The 17,452-nt window shown below is 39.2% G+C and overlaps 1 protein-coding gene across 1 annotated transcript; it reads left to right on the forward strand.

The window, feature by feature from the left end:
• The first annotated feature begins 1,929 nt into the window (after positions 1–1,929).
• mttp (microsomal triglyceride transfer protein) lies at positions 1,930–14,924 on the forward strand. Its single transcript, XM_034129880.1, has 18 exons — positions 1,930–2,206; positions 3,375–3,562; positions 3,742–3,885; positions 6,037–6,144; positions 6,237–6,353; positions 6,947–7,086; positions 7,169–7,319; positions 7,776–7,933; positions 8,038–8,206; positions 9,381–9,488; positions 9,586–9,798; positions 9,908–10,119; positions 10,251–10,348; positions 10,596–10,717; positions 10,951–11,178; positions 12,108–12,232; positions 13,761–13,931; positions 14,029–14,924. The coding sequence occupies exons 1-18, from the start codon at positions 2,146–2,148 to the stop codon at positions 14,174–14,176; spliced, it is 2,661 nt and encodes an 886-aa protein (XP_033985771.1). The 5' UTR covers positions 1,930–2,145; the 3' UTR covers positions 14,177–14,924.
• The last annotated feature ends 2,528 nt before the right edge of the window (positions 14,925–17,452 follow it).

Genomic DNA, 17,452 nt, shown 5'->3' on the forward strand with positions numbered 1-17,452 from the left:
TGCTTGTAGTAAGTAAATATAAGAAAGTAAAGATAACAAGTCCATCCTTTTATAAAATAACAAGATGATCATCCCGCAGTATGCCAAAGTTCATGACATACTTCCTTGTATTTTATCTGCAGAAGATGACCTCTGAGAGTTACTGAGTTCTCTGATGAAGCACCACAGCGGCTTCTGAGTGACATTGACATCCATAATTATGATCTACTGGCAGAGCAGCCTCCTAATTGTTCCAGACATTTAGCTTAAGGACAGTGAAGGCATCATCAAGGAGAGTTTAGATGATGTCTAGTGCAGCAGGGGGATTACATAATCTCAACATGAAGACGAGAACATGTCAGGCCTTTTTATTGATGTTTTAGTAGTGCTCTGGATTCAGATTCAGCTTGTACACAGTAACCATCAACATCAGCAGACAAACACTGACACCCACTGGCTGCTTAGTCAAACTCACTGTAGTCAGTGTTGATTCAATCTGTTTCTTTTTACATGTAAGAGTTCAGTGATGGTGAAACATTTACAAGCTTTACTCAAGTACTAGATAACTTACATGTTATGCTACTTTGTATTTCTATATTTCTAATCAATTATTGCACTTCTTACTCCACTAAAGTTAGCTGAGAGCTACGGTACATGTCACATACAGAAGCTATGATAAGTTTACAAACACATTAAGCAACACTATGTGAAGTATATTATTTACCATTACTTTAGAAGGAAGATTCATTAATGCAGGAAATTATATAACGTCTTCAGTAAAACTGTAAGTTCGCATTCCTTCGACACATCATTACATTTACTAACTATCTAATAGTTGTGATAAAATAATGTTCCTCCCTCACTGTTTAATATATGTATACATATATATTGAGAGTTGTTGAGACCCCAAAGACACACAAAAAAGGTAATTCTGATTTCAGGTTTCGATTGCGATTACTGAACATTAGTGTCTGTACGGAAAGGCTTTTTCTCACTTTATAAAGAGTAAATGCCATGTTTGTGTTGTTGCTACCTGTTTTTGTATGTATTTTTTTTATGTTTATGATATTTATTAAAGTTTGAATGGACAGATAGTTTAACCTTAAGGGAAGGTGGGTTGGCTTATGTCAAATTCCACAGTATAGTGAGGTTTAATTTAACCTAAATAAAAACATGACAATAAGTGTGAAGTAGTATTGCAGCTGATCAAAGTGATGAATTATGCCATTAACACTGATCCTGCCAACATGTTTAACATACAAGGACTAACTAACTGGGGTTCATTTGCATATTGTATTAAATGAAAAAAGACAGAGCACTTTAGGAAATATTTTACATATTTTGTGTCCTTCAAAATGTTTAATCCTAAAATATCTATCTCTATGAATATTTTTGTGAACATAATTTCTAACATTAGAAGCCAAATATCCTTATTTACTCAAAACGTTTCGCTGATTTAAACTGATTTCTCTAGTTGAAAATGATCCCATATTTAGCATTTCACACAGTATGACCCCATGCACACATTGCCAAACGTTTGGGTCCACTGAGATGCTGTTATTTGAGCCAGAGGGCTGAATTCACTGACGGACTGCCCATTTCCTGCAAACCAAGAAACAACACCGACAGTGTACCGACTGTTTGAGAAATGAGGTGAAAGCTGTAACATGAGGACGTCTCTCTGCAAACTCTTGGTAAATATAGATGGTATTCTTTGCTAATTTAGATATGTTTACGCTATGTTTACATCAAATATGCAACCAAGAAACTAGTCAGTGCATGAAGCCTCAATTAAATGTAACATCCAGACTGCGAGTGTCATTCGTCCCTTGATCAACAGAATAAATCGGATAATCCCATCCATATTGATTAATCGATCACATGCTATGTGACGCGCAGAGGCTGTCCCGCTGTATTTAAAGGGGACTCCTGGATGGATCTATCAATGGCAGAAGTTCCTGTCAAATCTGTGCTTCCAGGTTAATGATTTGCTGGTTATCTCGTACTTAGTACTTAGCGTGGAGTTTGGAGTCTGCACTCCCCTCTGATAAAACACAATAGGAGAAGCTCGGACCTGCATTGCCTTTCTGTTTTGGCCTTTTTCTTCCACTTCAGCCGCTGAATCTCGGGTTTTGCTTCTTCTGGCTACAGAGAGAAGGACACACAATGTTAACTTTAGTTGTGTTCTTGCTTTGTGCAGCCTCCTCTGTCACAGCTTCTGCCAAAGGTGAGTTGATGTGTGGTTTTCTGTGAGTGGAGAAAGTTGGTTGTTCGGGTGATGTTTGTGTCAAATTGAATATTATTTAATAAATAAGTTCACCCTATTTATGTGGGACAAGAAGAACCTGATAGAAATGTGTCAACAGGATGTATTTGTTGCTCACTTGAGGCTTATAAATGATCCGAAGAGTCAGGCTTCAGTTTATTGTGCCACAGAGACTTACTATCCTCAAATGAATGAAATCGCCCTGGGTAATCTTACATAGACTCAAATAATCAGTCTATTCATTGTAAATGTTGAAGCTTTCCATTGTGCTGCTTTGTTACATCACTGATTGATATGAGGTGAAAGATTAAAAACATAACATTACGAAAAAAAACACAGATTATTTATGTAAGTGTTTTGCTTCTGATGTCCCCTAAACACCTCAGCTGTTTTGAAATAGAGCTAGGTTTTATATTTGTTGAATTTCAGCTACATGTTCCTCAGCAACTGGTGATGAAATCATGTACTGACACGTCAGTCTGTCCTTCCTCGTGGCCTAATGTCATATCTAACGCTCAGCTTGTCATTAATAAATCACAGGAGGGATTTTGTTCTTCTGCCACGTTGAACACACCTTGTTAAATGGCCTCACCTCAACCCTATCAACAGATAGTATTTATGTAAAACAAAAAATTAAGTTAGTGTCCTTTTATGTCGACACAAGCTGTATTTAAGCTTAAAACAGAGAACTTAATAGGTTGTGTGACCAACAGCAAAATATACCTAGTGTTAACTGAACACACAAAGTGAACACGAATGTAAAAAGTACATTAAAAAAAATGGCAAGGTAGTTAAAAGTGTGGATAGCCCATTAAGTGCACTTTTTTGCTGATATGATAAGAAATGTCATCTGAGATTGGAAATGTTGCTTCCAAACAGCATAGAAAAACCTACAAAACTCAATTAATCCTTTCCATGATGTCCAGGTTGTTGATTATTTTCTTCCATGGTTTTATTATGTGTATTACATGTGTGGTTAGGTATGAAAAATGTTTTAAAAGCTTTCATGCACCAGTGGCTTGTTCTTTTAAGTCTTCAGTATCTCGACAACATGACAATAGTCTTATTGCAGATCACTCTCACTGTCTACACTGTTTTCTTACCAGCCGTGTTTCCTGTGTTTCTTCAGGTGGTGCTGCTGGACCCCGGCTGAACAACGACCAGCTGTACAAATTCAGCTACAGCACTGAGGTGCTGGTGGACAGGGTGAGGGGGTCAAAAGAGGGCAGTGCTGGCTACAGGATCTCAAGCGATGTGGACGTAAACCTCGTGTGGAGAGATCCCAGCAACAAAGACGACCAACTGATTCAACTGGCGGTATGTTGGTCCAATCACATGATACGACAGCGCAGGATCTCATTTTGAGAGTTAAAACGATCCACATAATATTTCTGACTACACAAATACTCTTGATACAATTAATAGTAAGGACAGAATACGTCCTTCTTTTTGAGAGTAGCTAATTTTTCTCATATAAATTAATCTCTCACTCATAGATCTCAAATGTGAGGATTGAACCTGCATCCCGACGATCAAAGAAGAAGAACGTCCTCCATGGATCCACTGCAGAAAGCCTTTTGGGGAAGACCAAACTGGCAGCTCTGACTAAACCGTTCTTTTTGCATCTGAAAAATGGAAAGGTAAGAGCATTCGTGTGCACACAGAAAATACTCCATATCAGTTGCTACACTACTTACTGCTGGTGTTATCTGTACAACCATATAGTATTTTAATATCTTTTTACTCCTCATTACCTCCCTAAGGTAACAGAAGGTTGTGTTTTTGCTGTGGGTGGTTTATCTGTTTGTCAGCAAGATTACAGAAACACTACAGGCCTGATTTACATGAAACTAGGTTGAAGGGTGTAGCATGGGTCGAGGAAAAACACATTACGCTTTTGACCAGATACTAATCATGGGGATAATTTGCCAAACATTGCCAGATAGGGCATGGCCTCACATAATATTAAAATAAAACACATTTAAAGGTAGGGTAGGTAAGTTTGAGAAACCGGCTCGAGATACACTTTTTCTTATATTCCATGGAATGCTCTTAACATCCCGATAGCAATGAATATCTTAAGTGCTTTGACAAAAAATCATAAAAAAATGTCATCTGTGGAAGCCGTAGTACTGTAAAAAGCACGACCAATCATTTTAGCCAGCCCGGCTAAAATAACTGGATGGCCTACCTGCCTGTCAGCCTTCCATCTGTGCACAAACTTATCTCGTGCCCTCATTGGTCATGTGCGCGTTCGTGTGTGTTGGAGGAGGGGCTCTGTAAGGAAGTGGCAGATTTTCTCCGGTTGTGTATTTTCAAATTCTAGCGATCTCGAGCCGGTTTCTCAAACTTACATACCCCACCTTTAAGTATAAAGAGTGAATATATTTGGCAACATTAACATAGTTTCTAATCACTCGCATGTGAATAACATCAGCAGCAATTCCTGAAAATTATATAAATGAAGGTTTTTATGCGTACATAAGTAATGTTAGAAGGTAATTTGGGTACTTCTAGCACTTCACTGTTGTTGTCTTCAGAGAATAATTGAGCATGCTTTCATTTAGCTGGAGTGATGATGCTGGCAGGGGAAAAAACGTGCAGGTGTGTGTACAAAGGTCAGCAGGTTCAGAGGGTCAATGAATGAATGAATGAATGAACAAGCCTGGCTCGAAGAGCGGCTCTGGGTTGGTGGATAAGCTTCATGCAAGTAACTGTATCTAATAAGGCGTAATTGCAGCAGAAAGAATTACAGCCAGATTACAGCTAGATATTTAATTTTATGGCTAAAGGGAAGAATTCTATGGCATACGTTTATAATTAAATAATACTAAAAACGTCAATTTAAACCGATAGAAAGCGTGAAGACCCCTTAACACAATGTTCAATATCTTTTTGGATAACATGCTTATTTAGAGGATAAGATCCCTTTTACTAATTTGATTGTATGACCAGTTAACATCCTAGAAAGAGCCGCAGAGGATCTTAAGCCCTCAAAAATGAAAGCTTTTTAGCATATATCAATGGATATAAACACTAATAATTCCATTATTATCAAATAGTAAATGTAAAATTCAGACAAAAGTATTTTCTACAACCTTTTATGTTGTTTATACTGATTGCAGGCTGCCACAGCAAGGATACACAGAGTAAGACTGAGTAGCAGTGGTCAATCTATTTATGGTAATCCTTGCTGATATCGTGGTCGAGGGCCACAAATAAATGACATACTGTATAGGAGACACTGCAGGATGATGTAATCGGCTGCTTCTCCACTCATAAGCAGGACACTGAGAGCATTATTGAGCCAAACTGAAGCCTCAACGCTCAACTGAACTGTGTGGTGTAATTTGATATTTCCCAAGATTAACTTAGCACATTTGACTGAGCTTGTTCCATTATTTCAAGATCATATCAGCGACACGAGTAAAGATAAGACTGACTCATCTTTCATGCTGGTCAGTAGTGTGTGTTGAGAACATAATTAGAAGTTGAGGTAGACTCTTTTTAAACATTTAGAGTGTTAATACCAAAGTACTCAGGTTTTGTTTTTGATCTACACTTCAAAGAATATCTTATTTCTGCGTGTAATGTAAATAGGCTCTGATGTCATAACCATGCATTTGTGTACACACATGTGCAATGGAAAACTGACACCCTGAAGGCCTTTGTGAGCTGCAGCAGGTACAGCAGCACCGAGGGTCATTGCCCCTTTATCTGCTGAAAGACATGCCTCAGTATCCATTGTTCAGAAGCATAACATTTCATATAACATGTTGCTTTCTTTGTAGGCAAAGGCCTTTTATTCCTTCTGGGCCGAACCTGCAACCATCAAGAACCTAAAAAGAGGACTGGCGAGCTTACTGCAAATGCAGCGCACCACTGGGAAGGTTATAGAGGTAATTGGCGTTATAATGCTCCCATCACATTTATTCACATCTTTTATATTTCATTACATGTAGCTAATTGCAATCTTAATGTGTGGGAACAGAATGACGTGTCTGGAAGGTGCACGGTGGAGTACAAGGCAGTTAAAGGTCAAGTGACAAGAACCAAGGTCCTGGACACGTGTAAGACTGCGGAGACGGGATTCACCACCCACAGTCAGGTATGTCAGCATCCAGAACAGCTCATTGTGCTAGAATATGAAGGTTACTGAATTACTAATAAATAACTCTTTAAAGGTCCCCTATTATACTGTTTTTCATCAATATATAATAGGTCTCAGATATATACAAAACATGTCTCTGAAGTGTTTTGCTCGAAATACCAAACAGATCGTGCATTGTAGCATCCCATAATCCCCTCTGTTTCAGCCCTGTTCCAAAAGTGCTGATTCTCTGTCTTTTACTTAAGATGAAAATAAGATGCCACTCCCAACGCCCCTCTGAGAGATATTTGGTTAAAAAAACCCACAATGGTGCTCTAGGAGGAGATTCAGATGATAAGGTGGACGGGGGTTACCTTGGTTGCTTATTGGCTAATGGTTACACAAGCCAAAAAAACGTTATGACATCATAAAGTGGTCAAAATCTGATCAACTAATTTTTTTATATAAATGGATCAGGACAAAAAGACTGAGAATCTTTTTTCCTGAAACGTTCAGAATCTCTTAACGCAGAGGGGACACATATTTATGTAGATGAGACATGAAAAAGTTGATTTGGCATAATAGGTGACCTTTAATATGTCCCCCTCCAGGTGTTGGGTGTGGGCAGGAAGTCCAGTTCTGTTACAACGTTCACTCTTGAAGATGGTTTCATCCACTCTGCCGTGGCTGAAGAAACACACTCACTGGCTGTTAACTCCCGCAGATCTGCTGCAGCTAAAGTCGTTTCCAGGTACATGCCTTTACCAATAATAACCATGTGTGTGCATTTGGAATTCGGGCACTTTTTAAGTTTTACATTTCTTGCTTCACAGGCAAACCCTCACTCTTGTGGGGACGGAGGCTGGACCCCTGGAGGCTGCTGGGACAGATGTGTCCGAGGTTGTCAAGTCAATCGATGCCAAGCTGGCAGCTGTTGGTATTATTGCGGATAAAATCAAATCCAAATGCAAGGGCTGTCCAACAGTGAGTACCGGTTCACTTTTTCACATATTTTCACTTATTTTAGCCATTTTCTAAAGACGGCTATGTCAATCTACCAGTTTAATTAAAATAGAATATATGGATCATTGGATTTGCCACCAGGCTGCAGAGATTCTACTTTCAAGTTTATCTAATAATTTTGTAGCATTTAGGTGCATTTTACTTTCTTTACTTACTTGTTTTCATGAACTTTAACACGTAATTTCTTCGATGAGGAATGTTTGGTAAATCACATTCAGTATTTCTCATACTGGTTATACTGTTTATGCATCAAAATACATTTATTTAATCATTGTAACTACCACGTCAGTACTAACAGACAAGGTCAGGGTTGGAAAAGTAATCATTGCACACATACTTCTAAGTTAAACCTAATTAGTAAACAGATCCTTAATTTGACTGAAGATGAACCCCCCTCCCTGTCTTTTCCCTTTTTAGCTTTTTGAGCATTGGCAGAGTGAACAGAAGCAGCTGGAGCCGGCGAGCCTGTCCAAAGCCACGGCTCCACGCAGCTTCCTGGCCCTCCTCCAGAGCATTAGGAAAGCGTCCAAGGACGAGATCCTCAAAGTGCTGCAGAGTGCCAGCAAGACATCTCTGTAAGTGGCTGCTCCTTCTCCCCTACTCCATCACTCTGCTGTTTCTGTTACCGGGTCTAACTTTAGTAACTCACCATCATTTTGTTTCCCTTCTTCCTGTTCAGACCTCAGGTGGTGGACGCTGTGACCTCGGCTCAGACTACTGCGTCTCTGGATTCCATGATTCAGTTCCTTAACTTCACCGATGCCAAAGGTCTGGTCCTGCAGGAAAGGTTTCTCTACGCATGCGGCTTCGCTTCTCATCCCAACGAGAGAATGCTCCAGGTTCTGCTGGTGAGTTGTTTAAAACAGAATCGGCAACTTAAAGGTGGGGTAGGTAATTTTGGAGAAACCAGCTCGAGTGCGCTAGAATTTGAAAATACACAGCCGGAAAAAATCTGCCACTTCCTTACAGAGCCCCTCCTCCAACACACACGAACGCGCACATGACTAATGAGGGCACGAGATAAGTTTATGCCCAGATGAAAGGCTGACAGGCAGGTAGGCCATCCAGTTATTTTAGCCGGGCCGGCTAAAATGATTGGTCGTGCTTTTTACAGTACTACGGCTTCCACAGATGACATTTTTTTATGGATTTTTTGTCAAAGCACTTAAGATATTCATTGCTATCGGGATGTTAAGAGCATTCCATGGAATATAAGAAAAAGTGTATCTCGAGCCGGTTTCTCAAACTTACCTACCCCACCTTTAACATGCTTGGAGAAGAAACTTGGAAGAAATGCTGTCATTAGTATTTATCAGCGAAGAGGAAAAAATGTGGGCTTCATTTGCACTACATTTGATGCTCTGCTTAAAAAAAGGAAATAAAATATTTGTTTCCCCAAATTAATTCAAGAAGTAAGTGCCACTCAAGTGGTTAAAGAAAGCGAAAATGTGCCACACTTTGGATTTGAATTGTGTTTTCCACTAACTTTTGTGCTATTTTACCTGTGTTTCCTAATTGAAACCAACACATCATTTACAATTGTCCCCTCAGAGTGCCACAGTGACGCGTCCTAAAACCCGGAAGTAAACTGCTTCCGGTTCCTTTGACAAAAACCAATGCAATTTCTCCCTACTTTTATAATTTTCGAATCATAAATCTAATCGATAGATTTATGATTAGCAAAATTATAAAAGTAGGGTAGACATGTGGATATTATCCGGCTGAACAAAACGTGATCTGTCTCTTAAATTTGTGTCAACCACAGACCTTATTTGGAGCTATTTTCCAAAATCCTATGGAGAAATTGCATTGCTTTTTGTCGAAGGAACCGGAAGTGGTAAAATGCTTACTTCCAGGTTTTAGGACTGTGGCACTCTATTGCGTTCTCAAAATATAATATAATAAATGTGTACAGTTAATTTGTTTTATCCTAACGAGTCTTCAAAACCATTCATATTTAAATTAAATGATATGCTAATTAAAGTTTGCATTTAATTATAATGCAAACTGTTTTCTTTTCAGGACATTTCAAAGGGAAAGATCGGCAGCGCAGACATCAAAGAGTCCACTGTGATCATTATGGGAGCCCTGGTCCATAAACTGTGTCAGAAAGGAGGCTGCAACTTACCGGTGAGCTTACAAAAATATAGTTAATGAAAAAAGTTAATGTAGATTTTAGAAATACCAGAGCTGACTGAAGATCCCTTGCTGTGTTTTCACCCTTCAGGCAGTGGTGGAGGTGAAGAAGCTGATTTTAGACGGTCCCGACAGCACAAAGGTAGAGTCCGAGGTCCAGATGTATCTTCTTGCTCTGAAGAACTCTTTACTTCCCGAGGCCATTCCCATCTTCACCAAATATGCCGAGTCAGAGGTGGGAGCTTACTGCACCATCGCTCTCACCGCCCTGCAGAGATACGACTTCACTCTCATGACTAATGAGGTGAGCAACAGTGCACATTACACTCCATTTGAACTGATGAGTGTTACTGTTATGTTGAGCTGATTAGCGTGTCACAGAAACTGAAAGCACACATTTATCTCATGTGTAGGTGAAGCACGCAGTAAACAGGGTTTACCACCAGAATCGTCGCGTCTATGAGAAAAATGTAAGAGCCGCTGCTGCTGACGTCATCCTGAGTAGCAACCCCTCCTACATGGAAGTCAAAAATCTGCTTCTGTCCATCGGAAACCTTCCTCATGAAATGAACAAGTACATGCTGTCCAAGATCCAGGACATCCTTCACTTCCAGCTGCCAGCCAGGTGTGTTATAGGAAATCCAATGGACCACCAAAAAAGAAATGTTGGTTGAACATAGGAATGTAACAGAACATAATTAAGCTTTACGAATACAAATTGCAGTAATTTGTTGTATAACATTTTTCATTTTTCAGCAATGTAGTACAACATGCTATGAAGGATACAATTTCTCATAACTACGACCGGTTTGCAAAGGTTGGGTCATCGTCTGCATATTCAGGATTCATGGCAAGTAAGTAATCAACCCTCATCTGTAAGACTAAAAACATTACTCAATATATTCTTAAAAGATCTAATGTGAGATGAAATGATGAACAGTGGGAACCAAATTGCAAGAGTCAATCAATATATCATTTTAGGGTGTTGGTTAAGCACATTCAAGCTCTATTTTGCTCCATTAAAAATCATAAGTTTGAGTCTTATTTGCTTTTTAGTACTAAGATAAATTGACTGAGCACTTTAAAATTCTCTCCGTACAGAATCTGCTGATGTGACCTCCACCTACAGTTTGGACATCCTGTATTCAGGCTCTGGGATCCTGAGGAGAAGCAACATGAATATTTACGGTGCTAGTAATGGAGCTCTTCTCCATGGACTACAGGTAAGGAAACCACATAATGAAACAGACATTCATTACACTAATGTATACAAGAAAAGCTTAGCAGGACTGTTGCAGGAACATTTGCAGGAGTTTAGATCTTTGCAATTAATAGTTTTTATGCTGTTTTGACATCTGTTTTATGCTTTTAATGTGTTCAGAAAAGCATCTTGAATAGCCACACCATTACCACATTTCTATTTTAAACTAATGTGGACATGTTTTGTGTCTTCTAGGTGGCAATTGAGGCCCAGGGTCTGGAGTCAATGATTGGTGCCACAGCCGATGAGGGAGAGGGAGATCTGGAGTCATTTGCTGGGATGTCAGCTTTGCTCTTCGATGTCCAACTGCGACCCGTCACCTTCTTCAAGGGTTACAGTGACCTCATGTCCAAAATGTTCTCCATGTCTGGGGACCCCATGAATGTAGTGAAGGGTCTCATCCTGCTGACTGATCATTCTGAGGTAAACTGCTTTAACTGTGTCTTTCATCAATGATCCATTTACACTACACCTCAATATAGAAGTCATTTTAGTGTTTCAAGTTTACATTCAGTGTGAGGTTATCAAAGAAAACAGAACTTAACAACTGGTATTTGATGCCAGGTAAAGAGCTGCACAATACTCCAAGAAAGCTTTATTTTACTTCAAAACAGTGTCAGCTGGCTGGTTTGAGTTCAGTTTGGTCATCTTGACAAAAACGACAGAATTGGTGATATGTTCAAACACCTGGAATAGACTTCAGTTTACGTTTGTCTGCAATCTAAAATCTGTAAAACAAGAGAGTTTGCTCTGGCAGGTGGGACAGCAGTGATTGACACTGCGTAAGTGTCCTCGGGGCTGACATTGGTTGTCTTCCATTCAGGCGTGCTGGAATCTACCATTGGGAGCACTATGTCTACTGTCAGGATATAGAGTTTCAGCACACATGATAAAAAGTTACTAACTATACCTTTTTAGTAGCAAGACAGTTTTTATAGGTTGTTTTGGAAGGCATTGACCCACAACCGTTTTTGTCGTGTTGGCATCAGTACATGTATGTCTACACAAGTGCAGATAGTGAATGACTCAAGTCAATACCTTCACTTGTCGAGCGCAGTACTGTGACTTTGAACAGGGTTTAAATGCTTACAGAGGATAAAAGGGATGTTGCATTTATTTTTGCCTTATGCTGAGGCTATTTTGAAAGTGCTTTTACAGTCTTCAAACATCATCTATGATAAAAAGTTATCTTAATTATCGTCCGATATAACCAATTCTTCTGTTTTTATTTTGCTTCCCATTCATCTTTCTGTAAATTATATTTTCTTCATCTATCTATACTTTGCTGTAACAACAAAAAATGTCCCCTTTGAATACAGAATTCTAATTTTGATTCTGATTTGTCTCTGCAGGTGATCCAGCTGCAGTCCGGTCTGAAGGCGAGTGCCGAGTTCCAAGGAGGGTTAGCCATTGACATCTCTGGAGGCATGGAGGTCAGCCTGTGGTACAGGGAGTCCAAGACCAGCGTCAACAACAGGTACAGTCCACACACCGAGCCAATTCAATGATATTCTTGTAGTTGCAGTTGGTGGAGTTTTTGTCCCGTAGGCAAATTGGGGCATCAGCATAGCTTTACATAATGCTGTGTACTGTGTGTGTATAGGTCATAACCTCACGTACAGCCTTGTAATGATAAATTATCTCACTGAGTATGTTTGCTTTACTGTATGTTAATTATGATGTAATACACTGGCAGGCGAAAGGACAGAGTGATTGACAGACAGTTCTTAGAAGACAACCTTTGTGACTGAAAGGAGAGTCGTTTTTAGAGGTCGAGCAATGTCACAAACGCCAAATAGATTTCTGTTGATGTTGGATTCAAGTGAACTTATGATGGTCTATAAGCGTCGCCCGATGCATTTGTTCCATGTTGGACATGCTCCAGTATTGTGATCATGTCTGTCTCATTTCCAGGTTTATGTGGATATGTCGTCAGTTCTGTCTGGTTCTCTATTTTAAACATTACAGTCATCGCTCAACGGTAGCAGCTGAAAATGGACATCATCATGCGGGTGTCGTTTAGCTAGCGGCATCTGGTGATGAAATAGGTTTTAGAGAGCAATGCCACTGATTTTTGACATTCAAATACGGTTACGATTTTCCTGTGTGAGACCTGGCCGCATGTGCACCTCAGTATTTTTGAAGTAATAAATACATTTGGTGCAAAATCTGTATTGAAAACCAAACTACGTACTGTGTTTTGTTAGTGTGTGTTTTGCTAATCAGATCCGATCTTATCTGATATTTAATGCATTTTAAGATTGTATTGATAAACTGAAAATGCTTATTTTACCTAATAGTGCAAAGTAAAATATGAGATAAAACTCCATACTGATACTTGGGTTTAGTACCGGCACCCCATTCAAATAATTGACATCCGGCTTTTATGCCTTTTTATAATTATGTTTGCATTAGTGATAGGGATTATATGTGCGCTTCTATGAGGAATTGTTCACAGAGATTGAAAACAAGGCACATTTAATTGGAATCTCTTTGATGGTGCAAAAAAAACAACCCTGTGAAATTCAAACAAGAAAGAAAAAGAAGCTTTTATATTTCAGTTTTATTTTCCTGCTTTTTAACCATAGTAAAGGGTCATATCTTTGATTTTGACCCGTGTGTGCGTAGGGGAATGGCAGAGGCAGGTGAATGGATCAGCATAGTTGTACCTCTTCCACTCTGATAATAGACTGTCAGGCTATCTTTAGCAGCAGAACAAACCATACTGGCATCTTTGCCAAGGCATGTCTTCACGGGCAAGGCTATAGAGGTTTGACGTTCAACTGGCTGGCACACACTGCGATTTTAAACAAACGGGAAGTTGTTAAACTCTTCTTGTTAGTATCTGAACTTTATTGTGCTTTTAAGCCACTGATACATACTGTGTGAAACAAATACATGTTCACATACTGTACAATGACAAAGCGCCACAGTCGTTGGGACAAGGCTGAAGAATATAAGTATTTTGGACACATTTTCACTTGGTTTTCTCTTTATGGTTTCAGGGGAGCATTAGTGGTCACTGGCAACGTTACAGTGGACATGGACTTCATGAGACTGGGTGTTGAGGTCAGCTACGACACAGAGGCATCGCTAGACTTTATCACCACAGTCCAGTTTTCAGAATATCCCTTCCTGGTGTGCATGCAGATGGACAAAACCACCTTCCCCTTCAGGTATTGTACACATACATATTTCAATGGCTCTGTGGTTTTAATGTTGAATCATCTTTTACAAAAACCTAATCATCTGTTCTTATTGTTTTGCTTTCAGTGAATCTGTCAGCAAGTATGAAAGCATCTCATCAGGGAAGAGCGTTGTATCACATAAGAGGAAGAAGCAACTCGTACCGGGCTCTGAATTCCCTCTTCACCAGGAAAACTCAAACATGTGCAAGAAGGTTTTTGACTCCAGCTGGTAAAAGACATACCATGAACAATCCAACAGTGTCACTCAACAAGTGTTTTTTCGCATACAGGGACAGCTATCACACCTCAGCCTCATGCAGTGAAAGTACGCAAGAGAAAAAAGTGGTGAATGTTTTTTTTAACAACACATGCAAAGTTTACATTCCTATGAATATTTAAGTCATTTACATTTTAAATTTCGTTTAAAAACCAGGAATTCTTGCATTGTCTTTTTTCATAAATAGGATGTATGTTTTATTTGATGGGTAATGCACAACATGAAAAATAACCCCAACATAGTTACAGTAAAGATGTAAATATCACACTGGACACAGTGGATTAACTCTTTCTGTCAACATTCCTTTGTTTTTTAATTAAAAAAGTGTTTACCGAGGAGGAGAAACGTATTGTTTTATCACTGTATCACTGTTCACACACTTGAAATAACTTATTAAGCAGATTAATATCGATTAATTACATTTGTATAATCAGGTTAGTGATTTTTTTTAATTGCACCTACAGAGACAATGTGTGTGCATCGTTTTTACTTTGTACTTGCAAGATTTGAGGTGAAAATCAAATCTCTAAAAGATAATCCATCAACACTTGAATATATTTTTTTTACGTGGCTGTAATTGCTCTGTGTATCTGAAAACATCTAGGTAGTTTTTTGAGCTGCTCTAAACTTGTATTTTCATATTTAGGGATCAGTTTGTTAGATTTATCATTGTCTGACAATAAACGTGCAGTGGAAACACTTTGCCTTTTGACTTGGTTTGTGGATTTAGATGCAACAAGAACATGTGTGAACAATGGGATTAACCCTCTGAGGCCCTGGGGAAAAATGAAGTGCTTGAAATTGTTCATTTTGCCTTTTAAAGTGGCATTCAATCAATTGTACATGTCATAGTCGGTGTATTTGTTATTGATCTAGTCATAGACAGTCTGAGAAACACAGCCACCATTAAGTCTGTTACAAAATGAGATCAACTCAGTTTGAAAGACACTATCAAGTCGGTCTCTGCTGCTTTAGTATTGAACCATGTTGATCCCCCATATAAAATTGCAAGAGGACTCATCAGTTTACGGTGCTCATGGCAACTTCACATGGATAATTCAAAATATTTACCCCAGAGCCCCAGAGACTGGTGGGTTCTCCTATTCTGGGATACTATCCTATCCTGCCCTTGATTCACTGTGGGCTAATTAGTTTGTGGACATTTTAATAAACAAGCATTTATTTAGGTATAAGCAACATGTAAAAAAGCGAAATACTACAACAGAGGATCTCAACATTAGGTGAAAACAAATTAGCTACCCAAAGGCCTATTATAATGTAATTTCCCTTTACAACCTTGTCGGTACCACTTCCGTGGCCTTCAGGCAGTGGGGAACCGTCAGAGGTCCAAAAAATAATAATTAATATTTGTCATTAGTTATACCTTAATTACTTGATTTATTTGTATTAAGAAAAAATAGAACTGAATAAATAAACCCTTCAAACCTGCCTATTCAGTTTCTGTTGGAATGTGAAGGGTTAAATGAAAGAAGCCCAATTTGTCCGTCTCTGCTACTGGGAAGATAGGAGGTGATTGGTGGTCCAGCTCTAAATGCACTGAGGGCCCAGCAATATTAATTCAATGAGAGTAATGTCAAATGACAGTTAAATTGACCATCATATCTCCCCTCTCGCGAACTGTATGAAATGTAAGAAAATCGTGGATTTTTTGAGAGGCCTTTTAATATCAGCAATTATACAATATATAACTGGATGACAGGATCAACAAGTGTAGGCCAACGTTTTTTTCAATGTAGGCCGCCGTGCCGACTTTATTCATTCTGCCTAAAACCGTTTCCCCAAATTAATCGTAATATATTTTAAATGAGCCGCTGTGCCGGTTTTAACAAAATTGCCTGTTTGTGTTGCGTTCCAAAATGCAAGGATCGATGTTCATTGTCCATTGTTCATTGTTACTTAGCTGTGGGCGCCTTGTCCATGGCCTTGTGAGGTGTTCATAAACATGGTGATGTTTTGTGTGGTTGAGGTGCCTGACATTCATGCGATTTGCACCCCGGGCCGGTGTTTCAATATTCCGCTGAAGTATTGTGTGATGAGATGATTATGTTTTGCTTAATAAATACGTATTTCTTTGTAATAACTATTTCTCTCTCCGTTGCATTGATAAGGCTCGACTATCCTACATGCACTGGTCCTTTAGGCAGCTCAGAGTAAATCATAACAGAGTAGCCTACCTGCCAGATAGTGAATGGTGGGCTTTCAAGCACTTTTAAAGTTTGAGGCTCCAGAGCAGTTTCACATACTTTGAGCTAATCTGCAAAATGTTCTATGAGACGCTAAAATAATATATAAAAAATTATATCTGCTAAACAGCAGCACTGTCATTGAGTTAGCTGACGTTGAACTAAAAGGACTGCTGTGCCTAAGTAGCCTGCAGCCTCAAAGAGAAACTATCATAGCAGGAAACATAATCCCAGTGTAGAAGTTCTCGCCTCCTGGTGGCATCTGGCAATCTGGTCATTGCAAAATGTGAAACTCTATAAATTACAGGAGTTTTATGTATTTTGGTAAGGTTTAACACAGTAGCATGCATTTTTGTCAGCTGTACTCTCTTAAGTAAACTAATAGCCCTCATTTGTGTTGACATTTGTGTCCAAAGAGACAGAATGTAACTAAGTACATTAAATGTAACACACACTTTTGGATCCAGGTGAGGCAATCAATCTTAACTTTTCTTGTGTCAAAGCTGTGACATCAGAGCCCCTCCTGGCATCCAAATACAACAACTGGGCCTCAATGTAGATTCTTTAGGAACCACCGAGAGCAGCTGGGGGCAAACCAGTGTCTGCCAGTCTCGCTGCATCCATGGCAACCGAGTAAACACAGCAGCAAGCTGTCAGGTTAAACTTAAGCCTCGGGCCGGGTGATGTTTCAGTGTCACCAGAAAGCTAACCTCCCACGCTGGTCAATGCCAAAAGTGTTTTTCTCTTTGCTAGGAGCTGTTTGATTCCCCTTTTGACCCTTGTCGTTTTTGTGTTTTTAGTGGTGAAACTTTATCAGCAAAGTATGAAACTGCAGGGAGCCACAACAATCAGGTCAGGGAGATAAAGGAAAATAAAATGTAAATATGGTCATAACAGAATATCCCAGAATCAAATGTGTACTTATGTTTGCAAACAATCTATCACAAAGTCAAAGTATATGGTACTTATTCAATTAATGTATGATGATTGTTATAAATAAAAACTCCTTAGTTTGTAAAGTAGGCTGT

The sequence above is a fragment of the Trematomus bernacchii genome, unplaced genomic scaffold, assembly GCF_902827165.1.
Source record: "Trematomus bernacchii unplaced genomic scaffold, fTreBer1.1, whole genome shotgun sequence".
NCBI lineage: Eukaryota > Metazoa > Chordata > Actinopteri > Perciformes > Nototheniidae > Trematomus > Trematomus bernacchii.

Bases quoted from the DNA above. Each gene is read 5' to 3' on its own strand.
- mttp (XM_034129880.1), top strand. From the start codon at position 2,146: ATGTTAACTTTAGTTGTGTTCTTGCTTTGTGCAGCCTCCTCTGTCACA. The intron at 12,233-13,760 runs GTACAGTCCACA...TTATGGTTTCAG, and splicing joins AAGACCAGCGTCAACAACAG to GGGAGCATTAGTGGTCACTG. The intron at 13,932-14,028 runs GTATTGTACACA...TTTTGCTTTCAG, and splicing joins AAAACCACCTTCCCCTTCAG to TGAATCTGTCAGCAAGTATG.